Source organism: Pteropus vampyrus, unplaced genomic scaffold, assembly GCF_000151845.1.
Source record: "Pteropus vampyrus isolate Shadow unplaced genomic scaffold, Pvam_2.0 Scaffold92, whole genome shotgun sequence".
Classification (NCBI taxonomy): Eukaryota; Metazoa; Chordata; class Mammalia; order Chiroptera; family Pteropodidae; genus Pteropus; species Pteropus vampyrus.
This window is the reverse complement of record NW_011888873.1, coordinates 1695174-1721891: the sequence shown is the minus strand read 5'-3', so window position 1 is coordinate 1721891 and position 26718 is coordinate 1695174. Positions and strand designations below refer to the sequence as shown.

Sequence of the window (26718 nt, the reverse complement as noted above, 5' to 3'; positions counted from 1 at the left end):
GTCAAGGGCTACAATTTGAAGTCAGGAAGTCTGTTTCTAAAATTTTACAAAAAAGGAATAACTTAAGTTAAACAGTATAAAGAGCTCCAAGAGAGCCATTTCCCCCACCCCTGCTTTCCCCTACCCCTGCTTTCCCCTACCCCTGCTTTCCCCGCTGAGCAGCTCAGAGGTTCAGTAAGCCCTGCCAGTGGGGAGGAGCCCAATGTCATAAAAGCCCTTGGCCTGGGTCTCTTCATTTATCTGTGAACTCTCTCCATGTGTGAGGGAAAATACACGTTTCCTTCCTTCCTGTCGTCCCGGTCTCAGCAAGCTCAAGTTTAATCGTTTGGACTTTCTCTATTTCCTCAAAGGACAAGTCCAGGAGTGTATTTTAACCTATCTCCAGGAGGGAACACGATACAGTGGTTGGTTTATTTTACAGGATTTCTCAATATGGGCATGGTTTCATCTTAAACCCAAATGGGTCAGGTTTGATAAATCATTTAATTTTGGGGGTGGGACAGTCCTTGTGATAAAACCTATGCCCTTAGCTCACAGTACTCCCCACCCCCCTCGGCTCTCGTTTTCTTTCTTAACTGTCCTGGTTGTAGGTAACAGAAGCGAGCTGGGGCCATTTTGAACTTGAAGGCATAAGAAACCCTCATTCTTTCCTCCGGAGCTGAGAGCGGGGGACACGGCGCCAGCACCACGCTTAGTCTCTTCCAGAGGTGGTGCTGCAGGGCTCCTTATTGCTCCCTCGTTTCCTGGTTACGTGCGTGTTAGCAGAAACCAAAACATTCGTCCGCGACTCCCACTTCTCCACAGGGACTAAAATGCTGGGCACGCTAGTGTGAGACGTGTCAAACTCTGCGTGCCTTATGGATGCCGCTGAGTCCCAACAGCTCCGAGGCCGCCTTCCCTGGCGCAAGCGCACAGGGCTCCGTGGGGGGTGGGGTGGGGTGCCAGGGCCCCGCCCACAGGCGGGCGGGCCTGGCTCCTCCCGGTTGGCCAATCGGCTGGCGGGCCCGCGCCGCTTCCTCCTCCCTCCACCTAGCCAGCAGCCCCTGGTTCCGGGTTGCACATGCCAGTGTTTGTGTACGTGCGGCAGCCGCTGGGCTGGGAAGGGCCCCGCAGCCAAGGGTTAGGCTGTTGGAGCGCTGCCAGAGCTGGGGCGCAGCAGTGAGGGGCCCGCCAGCCAGCCCGCCTCGGAGATCTTTAAATTCTCCCGCACTTGGGCTGCTTGTGCACTCTTACCTGCCAGTCTGCAGCAAGGGCTACACCGCTCTGCACGCCCAAGGACTCCTGTCCTCTGCTTTAGGTGGGGAAATGCTGTTTCTTGATTTCAACTCAGAGGTAAGACTGGGGCCCTTTTTGTCCTACAGGCTTAAGCTTCCAGATGTCTGCCTTCTTGGGAGCGCTAGCACGGGTGACAGTGGACTGACCACTGGGTGCTGCTGAGTCAAGCTTCTTTAGTTAGAAGGTTTTCAACCCCAGGCGGGCGTGGGACAGGACAAAGGCAAGAGGGATGCTGGAGCTGTTATTTTTCCGCAGGTGGATAGTTTGAAGGATCTGCTGGAGGCCGGGGCCTCCGTCAATGCACCCCCGGATCCCTGCCAGCAGTCGCCTGTCCACTTGGCCGCAGGTGGTGGCTGTGCTTGCTTGCTCCTCTGGCAGTTGCAAATGGGCGCTGACCTCAACCAACAGGTAACTAGGTAACAGATTGTTACTGTGTGTGTGCACCCCTCCCCTCACCCCAAATCCACATAAACATTTCTTAGACGCCAAAATATTCAGTTGTTATAAACATGTCTATAGCAGCGATGTCCAATAGAAATATAATGCAAGACACATAACGTAATTTAAAATTTTGTAATAGCCACATTATGTAAAATGAAACATGAAATTAATTTTATAATTTAGCCCAATTTATCCAAAGTATTATTTCAATATGTAATCAATATAAAACATTACTGATAGATATTTTACATTTTCTTTTCATATGTTTTCTCAATGCTATGTGTATTTTACATTTATAGCACATTTCAATTCAGACTAGCCACATTACAAGTATTCATTAGAAATATATACGGCTACCGGCTAGTACACTGGAAGCATACAAAGGTACAATTACGACATTATCGAATGAAAAATCTCGGTATAGCAACTGAAATATTTGTGAGGCATGCTCACGACCATTATAATTTCCTACAGAACTTTGTTATGGTAGTCTGCATCTTTCATTGACTAATTAAAGTATGGTGAATTTTAAATTATAAACTTTTTACTTCTTTAGAACTCTATTTTGCTTTTATTTACTTAAATTTTAATATATGTGGCTGCACATATTTATTAATGAAAACTTTGTACTTAACAGCATACCAAATGAAGTTTATAAAAAAAAAATTTGAAGAAAAAATTCAGTCCAGTACAATGTAACTACCTCAGATAGTTTCCTCAAACAATAAGTAGACTTCACCCACCAACTTGGGTGTTTTGAAGAGAGACTAAAATGTGCTGTCTTATCTTTAAGGATGTTTTTGGAGAAGCTCCACTACACAAGGCAGCAAAAGTTGGAAGCCTGGAATGCCTTAGCCTGCTTGTAGCTAGTGATGCCCAAATTGAGTAAGTATAAACTCAGTGGCTTTAAAATGTATTAAATTAATCAGACTGCTGAAGCTTAATTACATGTGCTTTTTAAAATGATGCTTGCTTAATTGATAATTTAGTGTTATTATTTAAATGTTAACTCTAACTGTTTAACATCTGCTAGTATTCAATCTGAATAAATAAAAAACTGATCCTGAGCAATCAGAGGCGTAGTTCTGCTCATCTATTATGGCAGTATTACACCTTAGTTTTGGTTTAGGAAAACATTCTATAGAAGTTCTCAAGGACTTTGGTACTTATTCATTGTACTGAACACAGAATACTCTTTCATTCATTCAAAACTGGAATGCCCACTCTTGCTGGACTCTGCTAGCCACTGAAGATACAATAGTGAGCAAAAATGGAATTTCTCTATGCTTCCTTTACCTCTTCTATTTGCAATCAACATTTGTATGAGCCCAAAGCTCCTTTGTTAGGAAGGTATTTTTTTAAAAAGGCTAAACAACTGTCAATTTTTATAACTCAATTTTTGTTTTAAATTCAGTTTATGTAATAAGAATGGGCAAACAGCTGAAGATCTTGCTTGGTCATATGGATTTCCAGAATGTGCTAAGTTTCTTACAACAATTAAATGTATGCAGACAAAAACACCAAGTGAACAATCCGATAGAGATCACTGTGTTCCAATGCTCAGACTGAAACGAAGTTTTGGAAGTGCAGAAAATACAAATGGGAAAAGGAAGTGTTGGTAAGTAACTCATAGTTTCTTTCTTCTTCCCTCAAGGATCTCTTTATTTAGCCCAGAATTTACTGATTCATTTGAATATTAGCAGTCTTATTTCTAGTATATCTTTTCATCCTCATTTAACATTTTAATACTGGTTACAGTAACTACTACTCAATTCTAGAGACCAAAAATTGTCCTGCATGGTGGAAGCTTGGAGAGATCAACTCTTTGAAAAAGTTTTTAGTATTAAAATCTTGCCTATGTTTTTCAACAATAGATGTCATGTTGGTTATGAAGAGGTTTGAAGAGGCCTTCACTTCGTGCAGATCTACTGTTCAGCTACAAGCTATGGCATGTCGCTCATCAGGTCTAAATTCCTTCTAAGAAGGAGGAAAACTTTCTTCTAAGTGAAGATAACCTTTAAGAATACATGTATTTACATGCCTGTTATATTTTGGTTGTGCATTCTTTGTCTTTTAAGTCATTAAAGGAATGTCTAAAGAATAAATTCTTTTGTGTAGTATTTACAACCTTTAACAAAAGTTATAGGTTAAACCATCAAACTACACCCAGGATTTAATCTGAAATTAAATGTATTTTTTATTAAATTTATAGTAAACTTACTACTGTCTTTGACTCCAAGATATCTTAAATAATATTTGGTCGCTGAGGAAGACATAAGTTATAGTAAGCATCCTTGTTCCAAAAATCTGGGCCTTTCCATCCACACCAGCCCTAGATTTGAAAGAAGGGAAAGGAAAACATTTTATAGTTACAGGTCTATAGGATCGAAATTGTAACATTTTACAATCCTGCTCTGTCAGCAGGATCGTGGATTAAGACCCTAAATACCTATATAATTCAAAGACCTGAATTCCTATAAAGCATAGAAAAGTAACTCATTTCTATTTCAGATAGAATTATTATTTTTTTTAAATTCTATGGTATTTAATCATAGAAATCATAAAAAAAAAAAGAGAAAAGCTTCCTTGTGGTAACTATACTCCAAATTCCACATTTTATTAATTCTAAGATATATCGGTTTACAATTCTGGCAGTGGATGGCATGTGATAGCGTAATTAGCAGTTTGTTTTTCTTAGTAGTCCATAAAAGACTGTAATATGTATCACGCAGAGGCATCTGAGCTATGAGGAAATATGGTAGTGAGAAATCTGAGCTTGCCCCTTAAATTGCATTCCACACCCTTCATTTCCCTCAGGCTGTAATCATTCCATTTTCCATTCTCTATGTCAGTATCAATCCTTTACCACAGCAGAGAAAATTACTTTCAAACAAAATCTCATTGTGAATATAAAAGTTTTATCAAATTTCTTCTAGGGCCATTGATTTCTTAAAGACACAGCTAACAACTAATCTGTGTTATATCATTCTGAAATGAAATGCTTTGTTTGCAAAATACTTGTGAGGAGGCTAGCTAGGACTCTTAAAATATCACTGAGTGAGTGACCAGTAGAAGTCTTATTCCTTATCCTGACTGACTCAGAAGTTCAGGTTATTCTGGCGGGGACCTAAAGTCAAAGTTCATAGTTCTTACAGAAGATGGTGTGTTAGCTCTCTTTTCTAGTAGTGTGGAGGCAGGAGGATTGAGTGGAGATGCTCTTAATTCTTTCATTTTTCTTTTTCTGATTGCAGAAATAAGGTACACATTGTAAAAATGCAAGCGAGATGAAAGTAAAAAAATTTTAAAAATCCTCTACCATTCCTACTCCCACTGCTCCCAGCCATTAAGTTTGGTTGATTCTGTTTGAGACCTGTTTCTATACAAAAATAAGCTTATCTTTAGCAAAACTCTAATTAATTTAATGTCCTAAAATCTGTTTTCTTAATGATAAATAGAAAAAAGGCTTATTCTATTTCTGTTTAATCTTTTTGGGATCCTTTCACACATGTAGGCCTTCTCCAGGTAACCAGAGTCAATTTTTTTTAAAGAGAAGTGAGTAGCAAGGGTCCCCAAACCAGAAATAGATGAGAGTAGATAGGGGAGCCATGCTTCTTTCCTTTGAGGTGACTGGCCTGGGAATGTCAAACAGGAAAGTTTCACAAGAGGGTTGAGGCAGAGGCAGAACTTTCCCAAAGGCCCCTGCTATTGACTGAATATTTGTGTCCCTCCAAAATGCATATGTTAAAACTAATTCCCAATGTGATGATATTTGAAGTTGGGGCCTTTGGAAGGTAACCAGGTTATGGAGGTGAAGCCCTCAGGAATAGGATTAGTGCCTTCATTAAAGAGGCCCTAGAAAGGTCCCTCATCCCTCCCAACAAGTGAACACAGTGAAAAAGACTGCTGTCTATGAACTAGGAAGAAGGCCTTCAGTGAATCTGCATGTGCCTTGATCTTGGATTTCCCAGTCCCCAGAACTGTGAGAAATAAATTTCTGTTGTTTAAAAGCCACCCAATATATGGTATTCCGTTATACCACCCTAATGGACTAAGACAGTGCCCTAGATTCTTGAGTTATGTGAGAGTTAATAGTTCTACTGATAGCCAAGCATTGGCTTCATGGTTTCTTATATGTGCTAATAGAGCAATTCCATTATTCTATTCAAATCCCTTATAGAATGAGATTAAGTTATATGTAAATAAATTAAAAGTAGTCAAGCCTCCGTAATATCCAACATATTGCTCAGCTATTTTTCGCTAATTTCTAAAATTATAAAGATTATATACCCCACTCTCCAATTTCAAGGCATTGATAAACCATAATATATTTATTTATGCAAAGCAGTAAAATTTCGATAGGAATACATTTATGAGCTTTGTGTCCCATTATTAAGTTTAATAACTGAGAGTCTTTATATAAATCTAAACTAAATTTTGTCTTTTGCAATTTTACTTTAGTTCCCTCCGGTACCCCCTGTCTAGAGAGTGTCACAGCCTGAGATACCTCCTTCCAGGGAGGATCTCTGCCCTCAGTCTGTACTCTTTTTGTTAACAACCAGTTTACTATCCTTTGCCTTGCATGTAAATTTGTGTTAAACAGATACCTACCTTTTCCAAAATAACTTGCAGATCTTCGGCACCTGTATAATGTGGGTCTAAAATCAGAAATTTTATCTGCCCTGTAATCTCATTCCATGCAACTCCTAGTATGGTGTGGGCCAAAACTCCTCCCCCTACAGAAGAGGAAATATGAAATATGAGAGGGTGTACGTTAATAACTTCCTATTCAATTTCAATTTAAAAAGATTAACTGACCTGACAGCATTAAAATTTTGACTTGCCTATATCATGAAAGACCACAATGTCAAATACATTCTGAAAAGATAAAATCATATCCTTAAGATGGAAAAGATATTATCATATCTATAATCATATAAGGTTTATATTCCACTGCCATAGCCACAAAATTATCTAAAGTGGATTTAGGAAGTGCCATAGAGAGCCTAAACTCTGAACACAGTGACAATCACTGCTGGTACCACTCTCAGCAGATGGGCATGCGCCGCCTGCTCTGAGTACTTCCCATGATACAGCCATCCACTCATTCAGTTCTTTCTGATATTCTGCTGAAATCAGCCTACCTCCATTTTCTACATACCCCTCTTAGCTTGCTTTCTGCCATCACTGGACAAGTCTTATTCCTCACAGAATCACAAATCTTTAGAATAGCTAATCCAATCCTTTATTTTACAAATAAAGCCCAGAGGTTAAGCACTTAGCAATAATGCAACACAGCCAGCCAAGTTAGTGACAGAAAGGACATAGGGTGCTCAGTTGAGTGACCATAACCTCTTTTCCATACTGCTTTCAACTCTTTATATGAACACAGTTATCATTTCTCTTCTTAGCCTTTTCTTTTGGTTATTATAATCTTTTTTATAACTTTCCTCCTGCCTTGCAAATTTTAAAATATCCAGAGGTCAATCTGTACGGTAGAAAAGCTAATTTTAAAATGTTCTAAAATGACTGATTTTATGTGACATTAAATATTTATATTAATGGTAAGTTTTACATACTCTCCACTCTACCAAAGGAGCCCAAGATATCCAAACACCGTACCGATCATTACTGGAGTTCCTTCACTCTGGAAATGATTGGCCAGTTCCCGTCCTTGCGAGGCCATTTCAGAACCTTGGCTAGAAAGAAACCATTTTCTATCAGAAGAATTATTTAAAACACTATGGTCTAATAATGAGCTTAAGAACCAATGTTTTCTACCTTTTTGTTTTCTCTTTTGATTACTGAAAAAAACTAAAACAAATTTAAGTGGTAGGGAACCAACTGAGAGAGCAAGTTAGAGCAACATAACCTTTCTAAATATTTAAGGCCACTAAATGTGTTAGGAAAGAAGCAAGAAGACTTTGACTCTTCATTTCTGGAACTGCATAAAGGTCTTGGATTTTTAACATGAGATTGAAAACAGTTACCTTGATGTTCAGGGGGCTTTTATAGGTGGATTTAATTTCAGAAGAATGAATTTTAAGCCTTTGGTTCTTGTCTCCTTGCTGTCAGACTCTTAGTCTGTATTTCTTCATTTTTAAATTGGGACAAATAATACCTGCCCTGTCTATACGACAGGAGATTCTAGGAGTAAAATAGACAATGTCTGTAAAACTAATGTGAAAATTTACAAAATGCTTTGGAGTACAACATATTTTTAGGGAATATTTCAACATCCTGTACAAGTTGTACTTTTGAGAAGAGAAAGATGGACGGATGAAGGGAGATATTTTTTAGATTGGAGGTGCCAGGTGGTACTAAACTTTAGCTCTTGCCCAGTAAAGAATGTATAATGTTTTAATGTGCCAAAACTTTCATTTTTTACACCTGATCTTAGCTAAAGGCCGAGAAGCAATAAAACTTTCACTTTTTAATCACCATATGCTTCACTACTTAATCTATCATTTATTTATTAGCACTGATTTCCATAGCTGATCCAGGCTGCAACTGTGAAACAAGATGTATTCAAGTACATGGACGAATAAGGATGTTACTGAATTAATCAAGGTTGCCATGATAGAAAATTATTTTTTCTATCTTATACAGCTCATAAAATGAGGAAGCCAGTTATGGCCACAAAAATCAATCTTATTTAATTTAGATTTGCTCATATTTTAATGTCAGAATTATAGTTAAGCTATACTGGAAAGACTGAAATGAACATGCTATTCAGACATATGGACATGTTCGTTTATTAACATCTTAAGAGAAAGAACAGGAAGTAAACAGAAAGGTCAGTCATAAATCAACATTTGATTTTCTGCTTTCAAGACTTTTTAAAGACTTGAGCATAAAAACTTGATTTTCTATAACTTCACTCAAAGTTGACATATTTCCAAGTTTTTCTTTCCTTTTTTTTTTAAAAATTTTTAAGGGAGGCAACCCTTGGTTAACCTCACAGATTGCAAGGACCTTGTCAGCTTACAGTTCCTTATTTTTTTATTTTATTTCATGTTTTATGCCTACAGCACCTAGTCTTCTTCCTAGGTGGTCTCCCATCTAAGTACTAAACCGGGCCTGACCCTGCTTAGCTTCTGAGATCAGACAAGATCAGGCTTGTTCAGGGTAGCATGGCTGTAGACTATTTCCAAGTTTTTCTTCTCGCGGCTAACATTAGGCTGCTATCATAAAAGTATATATTACAGAGTTTACTCATAAACTTCAGTCTTCTAAACATTAACCAAAAAAAGTTTAGGGTTAAGAAAAATTAGGTTTATAAAACAATGAGGCAATGTGGAAGAAGAAAAGGAGTGAAAACAAATGTGTGGAAAAAATATAATATTTTGATAATTTTAATAAAATGACAAACTTGTTTGAAATGATTTTTGTAATTTCTTAATGTGTCCTTACCTGACAAACAGTATTTTTGAAGTTATACCAATCAGTTGGTTCAGTACCAGCTGTACTTCGATAGATCCAATCCACTGCCTTGATCCGACAAATGTTGCTGGTTTGTCCCCAGCATCAACTAGAGCCTTTATGTATTTAAAAATACAAAAAACCCATATATAAGATAACTATTAGAAATTACACTTAGGGCATTTTCCTTGATTACCAATATATTTTTTCCTTCAAAACAGAAATAAGTCTGTACCATGAGGTAATAATTATTAATGATATATTAAGGGCTAATGAACTGTACAATTGATTATAATTTAAAATGGCATGTTCTATACCTGCTGAATTTCTCTGTGTGTTGGAATGGATCTCTCTGTGTATCCCTGGTGTTTGAACCAAGAGCAGATAGTCTGCAGAGACCGATAAGCACAGCCCCAGCCATTGTCATCAATCCGATCCTGCATATAGTGATGATAACCGTATATGCCCTGGACTGCATAAATCTACATAAAAAGAATGAATATAGTAAAATATTAACTTTAGATGCATATATTCTTTACACACACCTGAGTCAAGTCTACTGTATTCAGAGCTAGACTGTTCCTTTGGTTCCTTATAAAAATGCCTTTAAAGAACGACAGTTCAACATTATATTGTCTTGGCTTTTTACTAAATGTCCAAAGCCCTTACCAAAGGATATATAAGGCCTGTCAAGTGCTGCATGCTGGCCTCCTCTCCAATTTCATCTACTTCCACTTTGCCGTGTTGCTCGCTCTGCTTTAGATTCAGATATGCCAGAGACAATCTGATATCAGAGCCTTATGGTGTCGTCTGCCTGGAATACTTTTCCCATATAATTTTAGAGCTTGCACCATTACTTCACTCAGGTCTCTCTGTTCAAATGTCAGAGATGCCTTCCCTGATTTTTCCATCCAAAAATGGCATGCTCACTCCCTCACCACCCACCCCTGCCCTGGTTGTCACTCTCTATCCTGCTTTAATTTTTTTTTTCAAAACACCACTACTTGACACCTTATTATTATTCAAATATCTCCCTACCCACACTACTATGTGAGTTCAGTAAGGGTGTATACTGTGTTATTTCAGGGCCCAAGCTAATGCAATGGACTTGGTAAAAAGGTAATAGTCAATAAATGTTTTTTGAATAAATGGTGAATGAATAAAGGAAGGAATAAAGGAATGAACAAATGAAGCATTCATATAATGGGATAGGAAGAATGTTTCTGCAATTTTGTAAACCTGCCATGATTATAGCCCAGGTATGCTATTTAAAGATTCTTAAATAAGGGCCAGTGTCATATAAATTCTTTCTTGTAGTATTATGCTAGGGATATGAGTCTTTTTTGACAAACTAGTATTACATTTTAAAAATTAGGTAAGAAGAGTCATGGACAAATATAAAATCTTCACCCAATAATTAGAGAATATATATATTCTTAACCAACCACACATAGAAAATTTATAACTAGACAATTATGACAGGTTGAGAATTGGCCCCCAAAACACCTAATCCCTGGAACCTGTGGATGCTACCTTACGTGGAAAGAAAGAAAAAGGTCTTTGTAGATGTGATTAAATAAAGGCTTTTAAGATGGGGAGATTTTCCTGGACTATTCCTGGACTAGTCAGGGTTGTCTAAATAGTAAAAATCCTGAAAAAAAATCATACAAAGGTATACTATACAGCAATAAAGATAACTGAACTATAGTTAGACACAATACCATGGATAAATCTTAGTTTAGATATGCAATATTGAGTGAAAAGTGAGTTATAGAAAACTATACATACAATGACACTTTTTATAAATCTCAAAATCAAGAAAAATTAAAAACTATATTGTTGAAGAACTATATACATCTATGATGAAACTATTTTAAAACAGGGAAGTGAATGATGAACATAAAACTCAGTATAATAGTTCCTCTCAAGGATGGGAGGAGGCGGAGGAACACACAAGGTAGACTGGTGATGTTCTAGTTCTTAAACTGGGTAAGGAGTTTGCCAGTGTTCATTTCCTTACTATGCTTTACAATTTACATATGTGTTATACGTACACATCAAATGTTATATAATAAATTTTTAAAAATATAAATGCTTCTTGTATCTCTAATAGAGATAATGAACCATTTCATTATCAAAAATCAGCATTTATTTAGTACCTTTTGAATGTCCGGGTACTTTGTAAGGAAGTATTAAGAATTAAAACTGACTATGTGATACCACATCTACCCTAAAGGAGTTTCACATACAGTCTGAGAGAGAAAATTAATGTAATAATTAGAAGACCATCAAGAGTTATATTGTTTGAGACTCTTAAGTTTTTCGATTCTATGGCTCCATGACTGTGACAGCAAGATTTTTAACTAGTAAGAGGTCTCAAGATTTCCTCCTATATAAGTGAAATAAGTGAAATCATATGTTATCACTTATCTATACATGTAACAGTAAGTGCCCAGCCAAGATCTTTCTAGGGGAAGCTGGTCTGCCCGTAGCTCTGCAGGTGGAACTGTTGTCCCAAGTGCACTCTGATGGCTAGGACTAGAAGGGTGGCTCCTTTACTCCTTTAGGGTAGACACTGTATCATGTATTCATTTTTAATTCTTAAAATTCCCTTACAAAGTGCTTGGAGACTCAGCAGGTCCTGAATAAATGCCACGACAAGAGGGCCAAGTTTTCCTCTCTTAGGAATTCAAATTGAGAGGTGCAGTGTGAATCAGGCAGAAAGTAGCAGGGAATGAGGCTGAACAGATGCATACAATGAGCAGCTGTGAGGAAGAGAAGGGAAAAGTTATACACAAGCTGAAATAATTCACGTAACAAAAGGAACAGAAGCTATGAGGCTGAGAAAAGATAAGGGGAAGGAATAGGCCAGTTACGATCAAAAGCAGCAGAAATACCATCAAGAAGTCAATGTAGGCCCAGGACTGAAGGAGCTGCTTTGTACTAAGAGGCCCAGCTGTACATTCCTATACAAGCATTCCTATTCTTGGATGCCCATGAGATCTTTTCTTACTGGCCTACACGCATCCTTACAGGAACCCTTCCCCCACACTCCGTATTTCAGTGACTTTTAGTAAAGACCTACCCCTTGCAACTCAGTCCATGCTGCACAGAAAAGTACTTTTATCAGACTTCTGTTACAGTGTGATTTGAGTAGAATATCCCCTTAATTAGCATGATTTCTCAGGTTCAGAATGAAAATAAAATGGACAAGTCTTTAAAGAAATTAGGGAATGGAATTTTAGTAATGTGGTACATACTATATATTTCTAACCATTTTAGAACACTGTGAATTACTGCTATCTTAAGCAATGATTATTAAAAGAAATGGATAGTAAATTATGTTTTAGGGATGACATACATTATGGATCAATCCTTACAAATTCCACTGGGTATAAATAAAAAACTAATGACATTAATGATCAATTGACTCCCATAAATAATTATTAAACTCACCATACCAGTCTCTATGTTAGGTGGATTGAGATAAGCATGTGGATTTCTAATGTAACCATCTTTGTATGGTTCATCTGGAAAGTGATAAGCATTGGATCTTTTGAAATAAGGTCGGTTATGAGGCAGATTGAAGAGATCATGTAACTCCTAAAGGAAATAAGAATCATGAGAAAGACCAAAAAAGTTAAATGATTTAGATTCCTAGTCGGTAAATAAACTAAAAGATATAAAACATAGGAAATGAACTACATATTAGTTATAAAAGTTATCAAACACTCTTATGATTTAATTGACTAGGGTCAAAGGGAGTGAGAATAAACTAAAATCAATTAAGATTTATTTTTGTTTATGTATATAGGTAGAAACTGGAAGGGAACATAGAAAAATAAAAATAATTTGCTAAGAGTGACAGACCAATAATTTAAAATTAATTATTTATTATAACACAGTCTTTTAAAATACATCCAGGATTAAGAGTGGTTTTCAAACAGCCTTGTAAATGAGTAAATTATAACTAATGACAATGACATACTTATATCAAAATATTTTGAAAAATCATGCTTAAAGTACTTAAATATAAAGGATAGTGATTAAATTTCAGAGTAGAAACTGGTGGTATGAAACCAACCAATATAGCATCAAAATAAAAATACACGTTTAAAATGAGAAAATATTCCCAATTGTATAGAAATATGTAATTGTTACCTTGAAAAGTTTGACATTTTCTTTTTCATATCTCCTATGCGCTCTAGCAGTTTGAATGGGGTCATTAGCTCCTGTAGCTGTTGCCTCTGCAAGTCAATTCAGCTAGCACTTACAGAGAGGTACAGTATTACGTCTCTTCTCAGGGACAGAGATTAGGAAGATGCATCCATGGTACACTTTGATGGGTGCCAGGCAAAGCCACACATCAAAAACAGGCACTCTAAAACTAGTCATTTTGCCAGTAAATCTCATTTCTTTGAATGCCTTTAATAAAACCCAAATAACCCTGGGAAGTGGGAGATAGTGTATTATCATAAATCCTAATTAGAATTAGCATAAATCCTAATTTCCATTCCCTAATTGTAATCTAGTCTTTATCACAAATTTGAATGGAAGGGAAAAGGTATTTATTAACATTCATCAGCTGCTCTAGGTATGTATTTAAGCATCTTTTCATTATTTTATTATGGAAAAATAAAAAATTTCATAGAATATATGAACCACATCGAGCATATATAATTAAAATGTTACATATGGGTTTAATATATTTTTTCATTTGTAATATTTTAAAAAGTTCTAGAACAGAAATTAAATGCTATATTAAACTAATATTCTGTTTCCATACTGTAAAGTTTAACCATAAAATAATTTCCACTTACTAGAAATATGTAATTAAATATAAAATGAATGACAGTCATTTTACCTAAGAATAAAGGAACTAGTCTTACCTTTCTATAGGCCTGCAGCTGACCATCTGGAATTCCTGATGGATATGAAATTGTTACCAATTTTTTTTCCCCTGGTAATAAAAAGTGCAGTGGCTCAGGGACCACAATAGATGTTCCTTTCATATATTTCAAAATGCATTTTTCCATATCAGTTAGTTGATTATGAATTGCATCAACTAGAAGTTTACGAACTCTGTGGGAGGAAAATATACACATGCATTAACCAAAGTTATAGTGGCTAAGATAAAGTATGGAGTTAATATATCCCTGATATAGTAAAAAAAACTTAATTGGACCAAATTTATTAAGGAAGTCTAAATTATGAAAAGTTAAATAAACTCTATATTTCCTCTGAGTAGATAAAGAGAAAGCCCTACAAGTTTTGTACCGTACTTTCTCCAAATAAATATTTAATTACTAGATGATGATTAGTTTAATATTAAACAAGGAATAAATCATAGTAAAAATAACCACCACCACCTTGGATATGCTTATATGATACTCAGAAATGGACACAGATTACTTTGGGGCAGGGTCCTCATTTAAATGCGGCAGTAGTTCTATAATATACTTACTTTCCCCATGTTTCTTCTGGAGCGACAGATAAAACTGCATCAACCGGTAAAGTCATATTAACATAGTGGTGTCCTCCGCTTTCTCTTTCAATGATGGGGGTTATGGCTGCCAGAGAGGTTGACATTTCCAGCATAAGATCTATATTTACTATTTGATGCTATAGAGATAAACAGTAGCAGTCAACTTACAGTACAGTGAACACTAAATAAAAGGACTTTTTAAGGACAAAAACTATATTACAGAAAATTGTTTAAAGCTCAAATCCTAACAAAACTTCTTCTCTGCGTCAAAATAATCTGAGGAGAGGTGGAGAGTGAGTAGGGAGTGAAGATGAAATCAGACTGACCATGTATTGATCAATGTTAAAGCTGGCATAGGTTCACCAGGGTTCATTACACGATTCTCAGACTTCTGTTACAGTGTGATTTGAGTAGAATATCCCCTTAATTAGCATGATTTCTCAGGTTCAGAATGAAAATAAAATGGACAAGTCTTTAAAGAAATTAGGGAATGGAATTTTAGTAATGTGGTACATACTATATATTTCTAACCATTTTAGAACACTGTGAATTACTGCTATCTTAAGCAATGATTATTAAAAGAAATGGATAGTAAATTATGTTTTAGGGATGACATACATTATGGATCAATCCTTACAAATTCCACTGGGTATAAATAAAAAACTAATGACATTAATGATCAATTGACTCCCATAAATAATTATTAAACTCACCATACCAGTCTCTATGTTAGGTGGATTGAGATAAGCATGTGGATTTCTAATGTAACCATCTTTGTATGGTTCATCTGGAAAGTGATAAGCATTGGATCTTTTGAAATAAGGTCGGTTATGAGGCAGATTGAAGAGATCATGTAACTCCTAAAGGAAATAAGAATCATGAGAAAGACCAAAAAAGTTAAATGATTTAGATTCCTAGTCGGTAAATAAACTAAAAGATATAAAACATAGGAAATGAACTACATATTAGTTATAAAAGTTATCAAACACTCTTATGATTTAATTGACTAGGGTCAAAGGGAGTGAGAATAAACTAAAATCAATTAAGATTTATTTTTGTTTATGTATATAGGTAGAAACTGGAAGGGAACATAGAAAAATAAAAATAATTTGCTAAGAGTGACAGACCAATAATTTAAAATTAATTATTTATTATAACACAGTCTTTTAAAATACATCCAGGATTAAGAGTGGTTTTCAAACAGCCTTGTAAATGAGTAAATTATAACTAATGACAATGACATACTTATATCAAAATATTTTGAAAAATCATGCTTAAAGTACTTAAATATAAAGGATAGTGATTAAATTTCAGAGTAGAAACTGGTGGTATGAAACCAACCAATATAGCATCAAAATAAAAATACACGTTTAAAATGAGAAAATATTCCCAATTGTATAGAAATATGTAATTGTTACCTTGAAAAGTTTGACATTTTCTTTTTCATATCTCCTATGCGCTCTAGCAGTTTGAATGGGGTCATTAGCTCCTGTAGCTGTTGCCTCTGCAAGTCAATTCAGCTAGCACTTACAGAGAGGTACAGTATTACGTCTCTTCTCAGGGACAGAGATTAGGAAGATGCATCCATGGTACACTTTGATGGGTGCCAGGCAAAGCCACACATCAAAAACAGGCACTCTAAAACTAGTCATTTTGCCAGTAAATCTCATTTCTTTGAATGCCTTTAATAAAACCCAAATAACCCTGGGAAGTGGGAGATAGTGTATTATCATAAATCCTAATTAGAATTAGCATAAATCCTAATTTCCATTCCCTAATTGTAATCTAGTCTTTATCACAAATTTGAATGGAAGGGAAAAGGTATTTATTAACATTCATCAGCTGCTCTAGGTATGTATTTAAGCATCTTTTCATTATTTTATTATGGAAAAATAAAAAATTTCATAGAATATATGAACCACATCGAGCATATATAATTAAAATGTTACATATGGGTTTAATATATTTTTTCATTTGTAATATTTTAAAAAGTTCTAGAACAGAAATTAAATGCTATATTAAACTAATATTCTGTTTCCATACTGTAAAGTTTAACCATAAAATAATTTCCACTTACTAGAAATATGTAATTAAATATAAAATGAATGACAGTCATTTTACCTAAGAATAAAGGAACTAGTCTTACCTTTCTATAGGCCTGCAGCTGACCATCTGGAATTCCTGATGGATATGAAATTGTTACCAATTTTTTTTCCCCTGGTAATAAAAAGTGCAGTGGCTCAGGGACCACAATAGATGTTCCTTTCATATATTTCAAAATGCATTTTTCCATATCAGTTAGTTGATTATGAATTGCATCAACTAGAAGTTTACGAACTCTGTGGGAGGAAAATATACACATGCATTAACCAAAGTTATAGTGGCTAAGATAAAGTATGGAGTTAATATATCCCTGATACAGTAAAAAAAACTTAATTGGACCAAATTTATTAAGGAAGTCTAAATTATGAAAAGTTAAATAAACTCTATATTTCCTCTGAGTAGATAAAGAGAAAGCCCTACAAGTTTTGTACCGTACTTTCTCCAAATAAATATTTAATTACTAGATGATGATTAGTTTAATATTAAACAAGGAATAAATCATAGTAAAAATAACCACCACCACCTTGGATATGCTTATATGATACTCAGAAATGGACACAGATTACTTTGGGGCAGGGTCCTCATTTAAATGCGGCAGTGGTTCTATAATATACTTACTTTCCCCATGTTTCTTCTGGAGCGACAGATAAAACTGCATCAACCGGTAAAGTCATATTAACATAGTGGTGTCCTCCGCTTTCTCTTTCAATGATGGGGGTTATGGCTGCCAGAGAGGTTGACATTTCCAGCATAAGATCTATATTTACTATTTGATGCTATAGAGATAAACAGTAGCAGTCAACTTACAGTACAGTGAACACTAAATAAAAGGACTTTTTAAGGACAAAAACTATATTACAGAAAATTGTTTAAAGCTCAAATCCTAACAAAACTTCTTCTCTGCGTCAAAATAATCTGAGGAGAGGTGGAGAGTGAGTAGGGAGTGAAGATGAAATCAGACTGACCATGTATTGATCAATGTTAAAGCTGGCATAGGTTCACCAGGGTTCATTACACGATTCTCTCTATTTTTGTATAGACTTAAAAATTAAAAACAAAAATCAAGTGAACAAGATACAGTAACCATATACTAAAGGTACTTTTAAACTATATAATCCTGCTCTAAAGACACAAAGAACTATAAACAAATACTGAACTCTAATAGATTTGATTTTGACAGTGGTATGAACAATTCTGAAAATAGTTTTTGTATATTGAGCAGATTTAGGAAAATATTGAAGATACTGTAAGTCAGGTTTCTCCCTGGGAAAATGTCAGGAACTATGTGAGGTTGAAATAGAACTGGAGGTATAAGTATGATTTACATAGGTAAATATGAGCGTATATGTTATGTATGTGTGTGTATATATTAGTATGGATGTATGGATGTATGCACGTGCACAGTCCTTGGAGAAATGGCTGATTGCTGAGTTGGAACAGGGAAAACTCCATGATGTGCCTGAAAAAGCTGATGGAAGAAGGTAGGAAGTACTCAAAGATATAGTGTCAAAAAAACACTGCGACTAGCTTGAAGAAGTTTCTATCAGCCAAATCTTGAAAAATAGGAGCATCAAAATAATAATAGTATAATAATAATTGCATAAAATAAGAATCTATGATTCTGTGCAGATAATAGATAAATAGGGTAAAGGAAAAGCTCTTCTCACAGTATAATGTTATCTAATAAATATGGAAGGAAAAATCACCACTCAGAAAAAAAATCACTTCACAACCATCAGACTAATATTGGATTCTGGCAAAAATTACTAACTGATGCTAGAAGTGGTGGGTAAAAATTTGATGAGTAATAGGATATTAGATTATCTCAAAGTTTCTTCCCATGAGATACTTCCTAATTATAAGGGGAAAAAATAGTACCCTTACAGTAAAGAAAAGTGGAAGATACCACATTTATTAAGTGATCAAAGTTAATATCACCTATACTAGGAACAAACTGAGAGCATATGCCTCTGCAATGTTATGTGCAGAGAAGGACATAACATTACTTCTCTGGTATTCCCACCAACAGTGCACAACCTGAATCTAATCACGAGGAAGAATATAACGAACCCAAACTGAAGAACTTTCTACAAAATAACTGACTTGTACTCCTCAAAATGTCAAGCTCTACCTACTAGTAATTCTCAAATAATTATTTATAGCTCACAATTTCTGTGTATACTCCAAATTGGTAAAACTAACAGCTCATGTGCCAAACTGATCTCATGTCTTCGCCAACTTCCCTTTTTACCCAAGCAAGAAACTGGTCATCTCATATCCAATTAGTTTCCAAGTGTAATCCATTTTATCTCTTTAATATCTCTTGTTTCCTTTCTCTTCTATTATCATAGCTACCATAGCTACTGGTTTATTTGAGCTTTTTCTGAAGTGTCCCCTGCCCACCTCTCCAACCTTGCATCCATGCTATCTTCCCCTACCAACCTGGAAAAACACTAAAGTAAATTAATTTCATACAACTTCCTGCCTTGAAGAAGTAGCTCCATTTTTTATCTACAATGTCTGGCAAAGTTTGTGGCACATGGCAGGAAGGTACTCATCATGGTTCAAAAATCAAAAGAACCAAGAACAGTGTGAAGAAAAGTAAATCATTTATTATTTACTATCTCACACAGCATAATGTGTCACTGTCATGTTTCAGAATGATTCCTTTCTATTTATTTTTTAAATACTTTGTGTAAATGTACTTGAGTTGTTTTATTTTTGTGGGAACAAAGAAAGTATTCAAAAAATTTTAAGATAAGTATTATAATGGGACAGAAGTTTAAATATGTAAAACAGAGATATAGCTTCTGCACATCACTTATCTTTCCGGACCTCAATAACCTGCTCTGTAAAAAACTAAGAGATGGATTAAATACTCCTTAAAATCTCATTCAACTCCAAATTCAAGGACTTAAAATTTTTACCACTAAAAGGACAGGTGATTCACTTACCGTGTCTGATAACTTTTTGTCTTTCTTTCTCATGAATTTTTGTTTTGTGTCTTCTTCCTGTTCAAATCTAAATTTTTAATACACAAAGATGTTTATAACATGAAAGATGTTCTGAAATATTTTTAGCAATCTTCAGACATACTCACTGAATAAAGCGCATGATGCTCTTACAAGCAGAACTATCAGTCAGTTCTCCTGGAATGCTGTTTATGTCACTGTTAGGCCATATATATACTGAACTGTGGCGAATTCTGAACACCAGTGCATTTGAAGAAAGTTTGGTTGACAGGTCACTCAGCACATGTTTTAGTGCTTTCTTGATAAAAATTTCTAAATTAAAAGAATATAAAAAGAAGTTGATGAGAAAAATTTAAAACTTTTCAACCTGAATGCTTCCAAACACACAAAAGCAGAAGTATCCATTCCCTAGATTCAATGATCATAAAAAAACTTTCTTGCCTTTTTAATAAAAAATGAGATAAAATCCAGACCACAAAATTCATTTTTTAACATGTAAAGCTGTTTTTAGTATATTCACGGGATTTCACAATGATCATCTATTCGAGAACATTTTCATCACCCCAAAAGAAATCCTGTATTTATTAGCAGCCATTCCCCATTCCTTCTACACTTACAGAGGGCAGCAACTTATCTGCTTTTTGTTTCTATAGATTTGCCTATTCTGGACCTTCATATAAATGGAATCACACATTAAGTGGCACACATTTGTGTCTGGCTACCTTCACTCAGCATAAAATTTTCAAGATTCATCTACTTCTAACATCTTTTTTCTAATTTTCACAGAAGAGCCCCTAGGCTAGTGGTGGTGCTGGAGCACAGTGTCTAAGTTTAAATCTAATTTAAATAACTTACTAACTGTATGATCTTAGACAATTTATTTATCCTACTTCTCTCTCAGTTTCATTTGCAAACTGGTGAGAATCTCAATATAGTTCATCTTTATAATCAAAGTTCAACTTTATAATCAAAAAGGACAGTTTTTTAGCAGACCCACCATTATTAGTAGCTAGCTGAAAAGCTAGATCAAGGCCTCCTCTTATTCGGAAGAGTATATCCATTGTTTCCGAAGTTACCTATGACAAATAAAACAAAAAATTCCATTGTAAAACAAAACAAATTCATCCTCATATAAATTCGAATCAAACTGAATTTAGGTTAAAGTGTTAATTAATGTGGACTTTTCAAATTATTTCATGAGTTGATTTTGTTTTAGAGAAAAACAAAATGAAACACCCTAAATTCTAAATCAGGGGTTCTCAACTTTTGTTCAACACTGAAATCACCTGAGGAACTTAAAATACTGATACCTGGGCTGCACCCTTAGAGCTTCTGATTAATTGGTCTGAGGAGGGTCTAGGGACAGGGAAACTTAAAAGCTCCTCCATGCCAGTGATTCTAATGGGAAAAAGCTGAGGACCATTGCTGTAAGGCAATATTTCTAAATTATAGTTTTAACAATGGGTTTTACAATGACATGAAAACATCGATGATAAAAATCTAATTTAAGAATGGGATGAAAATACTGAATCTATCCAGTGGTCAAAATGATAACAAGAAATGAATATATCACTAATGGTGGGAGTATGAACTGTAGAATTCTTCATAAGGCAATGTGGCAATATGAATCAAAGACTTATATTCACATATAAGTCATATTCTTGGAGTAGTGATTCTGCATTCAGGAATTTGGTCTAAGGAAATCTGCAAAACACAAAGATTCAGGTGTATATAAAGATGTTAACCTAAATGTCAACAACAGGAGATGGCTTAAATAATTATGACTATTATACAGCCATAAAAAATCATGCTTTACAAGAATATTTAACAACATAGAAAAATGTCTGCAACTTATAAATGGAAAACAGCACTTGTAAAATTGAATCTATCGGCAGTTCTTAATTTGGGTCCAAATGCTGAGTTTCAGGTAGTTGATGACATATGACAAATAAAATGTATCATTTTGTTGAGGGTAGGTGGAGTAGGAAGTGAACCTCTGGAAAGAGGTTTCAAAGATTTCATTAGATTCTCAAAATCAGTAGATATGTGGATCTGGAGCTCAAACAGGCTGAGGAAACACACCATAGAGAAAGACCATATTCTGAAGTAAATAATTACTAATATTTACTAAACTGTTAAAATGTAAAAGTCACTGTGTTAAAATGACTCTGATCCTCAGAAGATTATGAAGTAGTTACTATTACTATTTTTCTAATTTACAAATCCCTTGTTACGTTTTTTAAGGTGATTGATTTTATTTATTCCATATATCTGTTGAAAGGTCACAACCTTTGTGCTATTCTGCTTCTAGGAATTTATCCTAAGGAAATAATCAGGAAAGTTCAAGACAAATTTAGCTTTAATGTTGTCCACTTATCATACTCTTGTTCATCATATCAAATAAATAAAAACACCTAAATAGCTCTTAATAACTTGATTAAATACAGAATACTACCATACAAAATACTATACACACATTTGAATAAAAAATATTTAATGATAAAATATACCACTTATATGGTTATTGTGATGATTCAATAAAAGATCATATGTGAGAGCACGAGACTCTCCCTAGACTTCTGAAGAAATAATATTTAAGCTGAGATCAGAAGGGTTGGTAGGTATGAGTATGAACAATTCCAAAGGAGAAAGATGAGGTGGAGGTGGGAGAGCCCATTCCAGGCAAGGGCACAGATTGGGGAAGGCCTGCTTAAAAGACCATGTAAAAGATTCTGGCAGATGGTTAGATCTGATAGTTGAAAGGACAGGATGGTAAGAGTTCAGAGAGCGACAATTTAGAGCCATTTATTAGAATCCATAGAACTTAATTACTGATCAGACGTTCTGGAGTTGGGAAGAGGGTTGTCAAAGATGATTTCCAGGTTTTTTGGATGCACAACAGGGTGGGTGGTGGCACAATTAACTGAGGTTGAGATCACTGGAGGGCAGGTGTGGGACCAGGGGAGGTGGAAATGACGAGTGTTTTGAACTTGCTGGGTTGAAATACATATGATCTACCCAAGTGGAGGTACAGTCAGTAGATATGTGGATCTGGAGCTCAGAATCCATGTCTGAGCTGGGGATACAAATTTAGGAGGAACCACAGGATGTAAAGAAAAGTATCCCTGATGAACACCACCGCACGTAGGATAGGGATTGGAGGACCTGGCTGAGCAATTAGAAAGGAAACCAGAAGTGTGGCACACGGGAACTAAAGGTATCGAGTATCTGTAGCAAGTTATTCCTATCTTTCCCAGGTCCAATTCTTCTTCAAAACCTTCGAAAACGCTGAATAATCAATCCCTCCTTCTCAATACACATTCATAAGGTGCAGGAAGCCTGCGTCAATACGCAGCTGAGCTGGGGGCATTCAAGGTTGTGCCGGGCACGTCACTCCAGCCCTAGCGAGGAGGCCAAGAGGGCGACTCAGACCACGGGGTTCACAGCTGCCATCGTGAGCCCGGGCAGGACCAGCTCCTTCCAAAGGCTGTGAAGCCGTACTCGTGGCGGCTACCGAAGTCCGAGGGGAAACGATGGGGTCAGTAGCGAGCAGAGGTACTCACCATGTCTGCTGCGAGGCGCTGACAGGGGCGCAGACATCCGCCCAGGGCCCAGGAGGCTAGCCTGGAAGTGACGTCACAGAGGGGCGGGGCCCGGGAAGGCCGACTACAACTCCCAACATGCCCGGCAGTACGTCATGGGGCGTACCACGCTGCAGCTCCTCGTGGTTGGATAATGAAATATTCTTATCCTAAGCTCGTAAGTCTGTGTGTTCCTCGAAGCAGATTCGAGCTCTTCACACTTCTTCCCCTAGCGCACTTGGAATGGACACTCCCGTAACCGAGGCAATACGCCATAATAAACACAAACAGCGTGCTGAACGCGTGGCGGCGCTTCGCAGCAAGGTCCCGCGGGGGAAGCGTTTGCGCGAGGGTGACTTGCAGACCTCTTTGTTCTTGCAGCTGGGTAAACCCAGACTGTAGCTGAGATGGTCTGATCTCAGTTGTCGGATTGGGTGCTCTTCGGAGAGGTGACTTGGTCCTCGCGGCCCCCGAGTGTTGCCCTTTAGATTCCTACCTACTTCCAGCTTCCGTTTCCATAATGGGAAATCTTTTCCTCCTCACCTAAGCCAGAACTTTTCTGCCCCTCTTGCGCACCCCCACGGCACTTTATTCATACCTTTCGAAGGGAAGTCATCATGTTCCACTTGTGTTTTACTTAATTATGTTCTTGTCTACCGAGTGTAAGCTCTCTAGGGGTAGCTCGTATGCCTTTTAAAATCACATTTTTCTTAGCTTCTACCAGCGAGCTTTACCCAGAGGAGGGTTTTGCAAAGTACCTGCTAAATAAATGAATGAATGATTTTGTAAATATTGCTCAAGAAGAGTTAAGTAGTGGAAAAATTCAAGGCAAGAACTTCTTGCCTTCCCTCACTCCTTCCCTCGCTCTGAGGCTCGCATTGCTGTGTGCCAGGCGCTGCGCAGACACTGGGAATACGGTGATAAAAATCCAAGCTCATACCACGGTTCCTGCCTTTGTAGAGCCAACAGTTCAGTGGGGGAAAACAGCTGTTAATTAAAGGATCTCTACACGGTGGATGTAAAATGACAACCCGCTAGATAACCATGGTGGGGGTTTGAAGAGAAAAGTACATGCGGCTCTGATAGAGGGAATTAAAAAAGTGATGCATGAGCTAAATAATGCGAAGGCTCAGTGTTAATTGGGGAGAAGGAAAAGGGTTGGCACAGTACATTCCTAAAATGAAACAGCATGTGCCATGGTCCTGTGGCTGTAGAGCCTGACCTGAGAACTCAAACAAGACAAGAGGAACCCAGGTGCCAGGGAGTGTGGGGGTGGGGCATGATGACAAATGAGGGTGATAGTGGCCTTAGGAGCCCCTGTAGCAGCACACGAAGCCTTTGCAGTTGGGCAGTAGGGATAGAGCTTTGAAATACAAGGCAAATCCAAGTTGTGCAGCCTAAGTGACGTCTAGTTTTAAAGCATACTTGATCAAAGGAAGAGGTGGAATAGAAGGAAGGAGTTGTATTTTCTTATGCTTTAGTTTAAACGGAATGTTCACTTGTTCCTTTGATATTATTAAACATTAGCAAAGATTTATGTTCAAATGAGTCGACACTTCCCAATATGCAAGTTTAGTGTCATTGAAACAGCTTGCTGGAAATTCAAGGCATAAACCCAGTGTTTGATCTATTCACTAATGTATGCCCATTGCCTAGATCTAATTGGTGCTTTAAAAATATGATGATGAAATGAAGACAAGTAGTCTTAGCTTTTTGGTCTTCCTTTTTAGAATATGTCTAATTGAAAAAATATCTGAATAAATACTTGCATGTCTAATATGATATTTCAAAAGAAAACTCACAGTTGTAGTCTACCTTTAACAAATACTTTGAATTCATTGTGGATTTGTGTTTGTTTTGTTTTTCTTTGTTTTTATCTTGCCTAGACAATTGTTCTCTCCCTCCATTAAACTTGAAACAACTCAGCTACTATAGGGTAATACCTATATGTGTTGTGCCTTCTGAAAAGCTAAGTTATAATTTTCAATATGAGAGACAGTGTGGTATGTTTAAGTCATTTGATCTAAACTGAAAAGGTCTACCTTATGTATCTATGATTTTTAAATCTAACTTGAACTCAAAAGATGTTGTTTACACAGTATACCACACTATGCAGTGATAATTTTATCATTTACTACAGATGAATGGCAGGGCAACAGTGCTATCATACATATTTCATAATTCGTGGATATTTCACCTGGAGAGTCGAGGAGGGTTCATGGTGATAATTTTGAATCTCATTATTCTCCCTCAGCCCCACACAGTAGATTCCTTGCTTATATAATTTGTGACTTGTTTTATAGTGAATGTTAACTTATAGACTGAAAATAATAAGGACTGAAATTTAATAATCACCATTTTCCTAAACTTTCCTTCTTGTATTTTTCAATGTAAAGTAGGATTTAGCTATAAAAGAAGTAGTCTTAAGAAACCTTTTGAAGTTACCTCTATAGAGAACATCACTGCAAGAAGCAACCATGCCTGCAGAAATTGGGAAAACTGATATGGAGAGGATTGGCCTCTTCAGTGAAATGGAATATATTACTGTTGGTGATAAATATGTGACACAATTTAATCGTAAGTATATTTGGTTTTCTTTACAATCTGATAATGGCCATTTCCTATATGAAAATTCGTATTTAGTATTTAAGTTAAATTCTATTTTTTAATGGTCCATATTTTAAAGTATTACTTCTAAAATTGAATAAACTTGTGAAATTTCAATACATGTAAGAGAATATAATTTTATAAGAGCAGGAAGCTCATTATATTGTACTATCCTACCTTTGTATATTCCCCTCATAGGTAATTTTACTTCTTTCCAAGGGTTCATGGCAGTTTTCTCCCAGAATATTTTGTTTTTTGCTTTTTTCCCCCCTTAGATGGGACGTTCCACTATGCCAATAGCATTTACATTTGCATCCAGAAAGGCCATCCAGGATTCCTTCTTGAAAAATGAAATGATAATTGGATAGTTGAGGGATTTTTAGAAGAGTCATAAAGTAAATAAACATTTTAAATCTCATTTAAATTTTTGGCTATTCAACAATGTTGTAAAAAACATGTAAGGGGGAAGAGGGGTACTAGATTTATAGATCTAGGATACTAGTTATATAGATCTCTAATCACTGTGTTGTACAACTGAAACTAATATATTATCATATGCCAACTATAATTGAAAAAAATCGCATTAAATTGTACAATGTAAATATGAGCAACTAATTGTCTATTATACTTCAGTAAAGCTGGGAAAAAAAGAAATCGTCATGGCATGTATAGTATAGGATAGTAAATATAGTCAATAATATTGTAATAACTATGTATGATGTCAGATGGGTATTAGACTTATTGGGGTGATTATTCATAAGGTACATAAATATCTAATACCTGAAACTAATATAATTTATCTAAATGGCAATTGAAAAATAAACAAATTAAAAAA

At 36.0% G+C, this 26718-nt stretch overlaps 3 protein-coding genes and 1 pseudogene across 9 annotated transcripts in view; 2 read left to right on the top strand and 2 right to left on the bottom strand.

Moving 5' to 3' along the window:
* The window catches only part of UFSP2 (UFM1 specific peptidase 2), a 29972-nt gene extending 6588 nt beyond the window's left edge, over nucleotides 1–23384 (bottom strand). Inside the window, exons 1-12 of one of the 2 annotated variants that reach the window (XM_011364005.2) lie at nucleotides 23259–23384; nucleotides 20693–20771; nucleotides 19824–20007; nucleotides 19678–19744; nucleotides 17342–17499; nucleotides 16767–16959; nucleotides 15334–15480; nucleotides 9453–9617; nucleotides 9127–9251; nucleotides 7336–7412; nucleotides 6325–6449; nucleotides 3938–4048 (exon numbers count right to left, since the gene is read on the bottom strand). In XM_011364005.2, the coding sequence (XP_011362307.1) occupies nucleotides 3962–4048; nucleotides 6325–6449; nucleotides 7336–7412; nucleotides 9127–9251; nucleotides 9453–9617; nucleotides 15334–15480; nucleotides 16767–16959; nucleotides 17342–17499; nucleotides 19678–19744; nucleotides 19824–20007; nucleotides 20693–20771; nucleotides 23259–23261 (1410 nt within the window). In that variant the 5' untranslated portion in view covers nucleotides 23262–23384 and the 3' untranslated portion in view covers nucleotides 3938–3961. Of the gene's footprint in view, nucleotides 1–3888; nucleotides 4049–6324; nucleotides 6450–7335; nucleotides 7413–9126; nucleotides 9252–9452; nucleotides 9618–15333; nucleotides 15481–16766; nucleotides 16960–17341; nucleotides 17500–19677; nucleotides 19745–19823; nucleotides 20008–20692; nucleotides 20772–23258 lie in introns of those variants that run through there. The other variant, XM_011364004.2, reaches the window with a different exon arrangement.
* On the top strand, nucleotides 527–3821 carry ANKRD37 (ankyrin repeat domain 37). Of its 2 annotated transcripts, XM_011364003.2 has the most exons (5): nucleotides 533–1332; nucleotides 1531–1683; nucleotides 2510–2601; nucleotides 3131–3334; nucleotides 3591–3821. In XM_011364003.2, coding segments are annotated over exons 1-5 (921 nt in total). In that variant the 5' UTR covers nucleotides 533–861; the 3' UTR covers nucleotides 3592–3821. The 2 variants fall into 2 exon arrangements, with proteins under 2 accessions (XP_011362303.2, XP_011362305.2); XM_011364001.2 differs by lacking the exon at nucleotides 3591–3821 and having other exon boundaries at nucleotides 527–1332; nucleotides 3131–3338.
* Nucleotides 8736–8858, bottom strand: LOC111742375 (annotated as a pseudogene).
* The window catches only part of CUNH4orf47 (chromosome unknown C4orf47 homolog), a 20101-nt gene continuing 15249 nt past the window's right edge, over nucleotides 21867–26718 (top strand). The window contains exons 1-2 of one of the 5 annotated variants that reach the window (XM_023532892.1): nucleotides 21867–23233; nucleotides 25673–25853. In XM_023532892.1, coding sequence (XP_023388660.1) covers nucleotides 25754–25853 — 100 coding nt within the window. In that variant the 5' untranslated portion in view covers nucleotides 21867–23233; nucleotides 25673–25753. The other 4 variants (XM_011363998.2, XM_023532890.1, XM_011363999.2 and 1 more) reach the window with 4 other exon arrangements.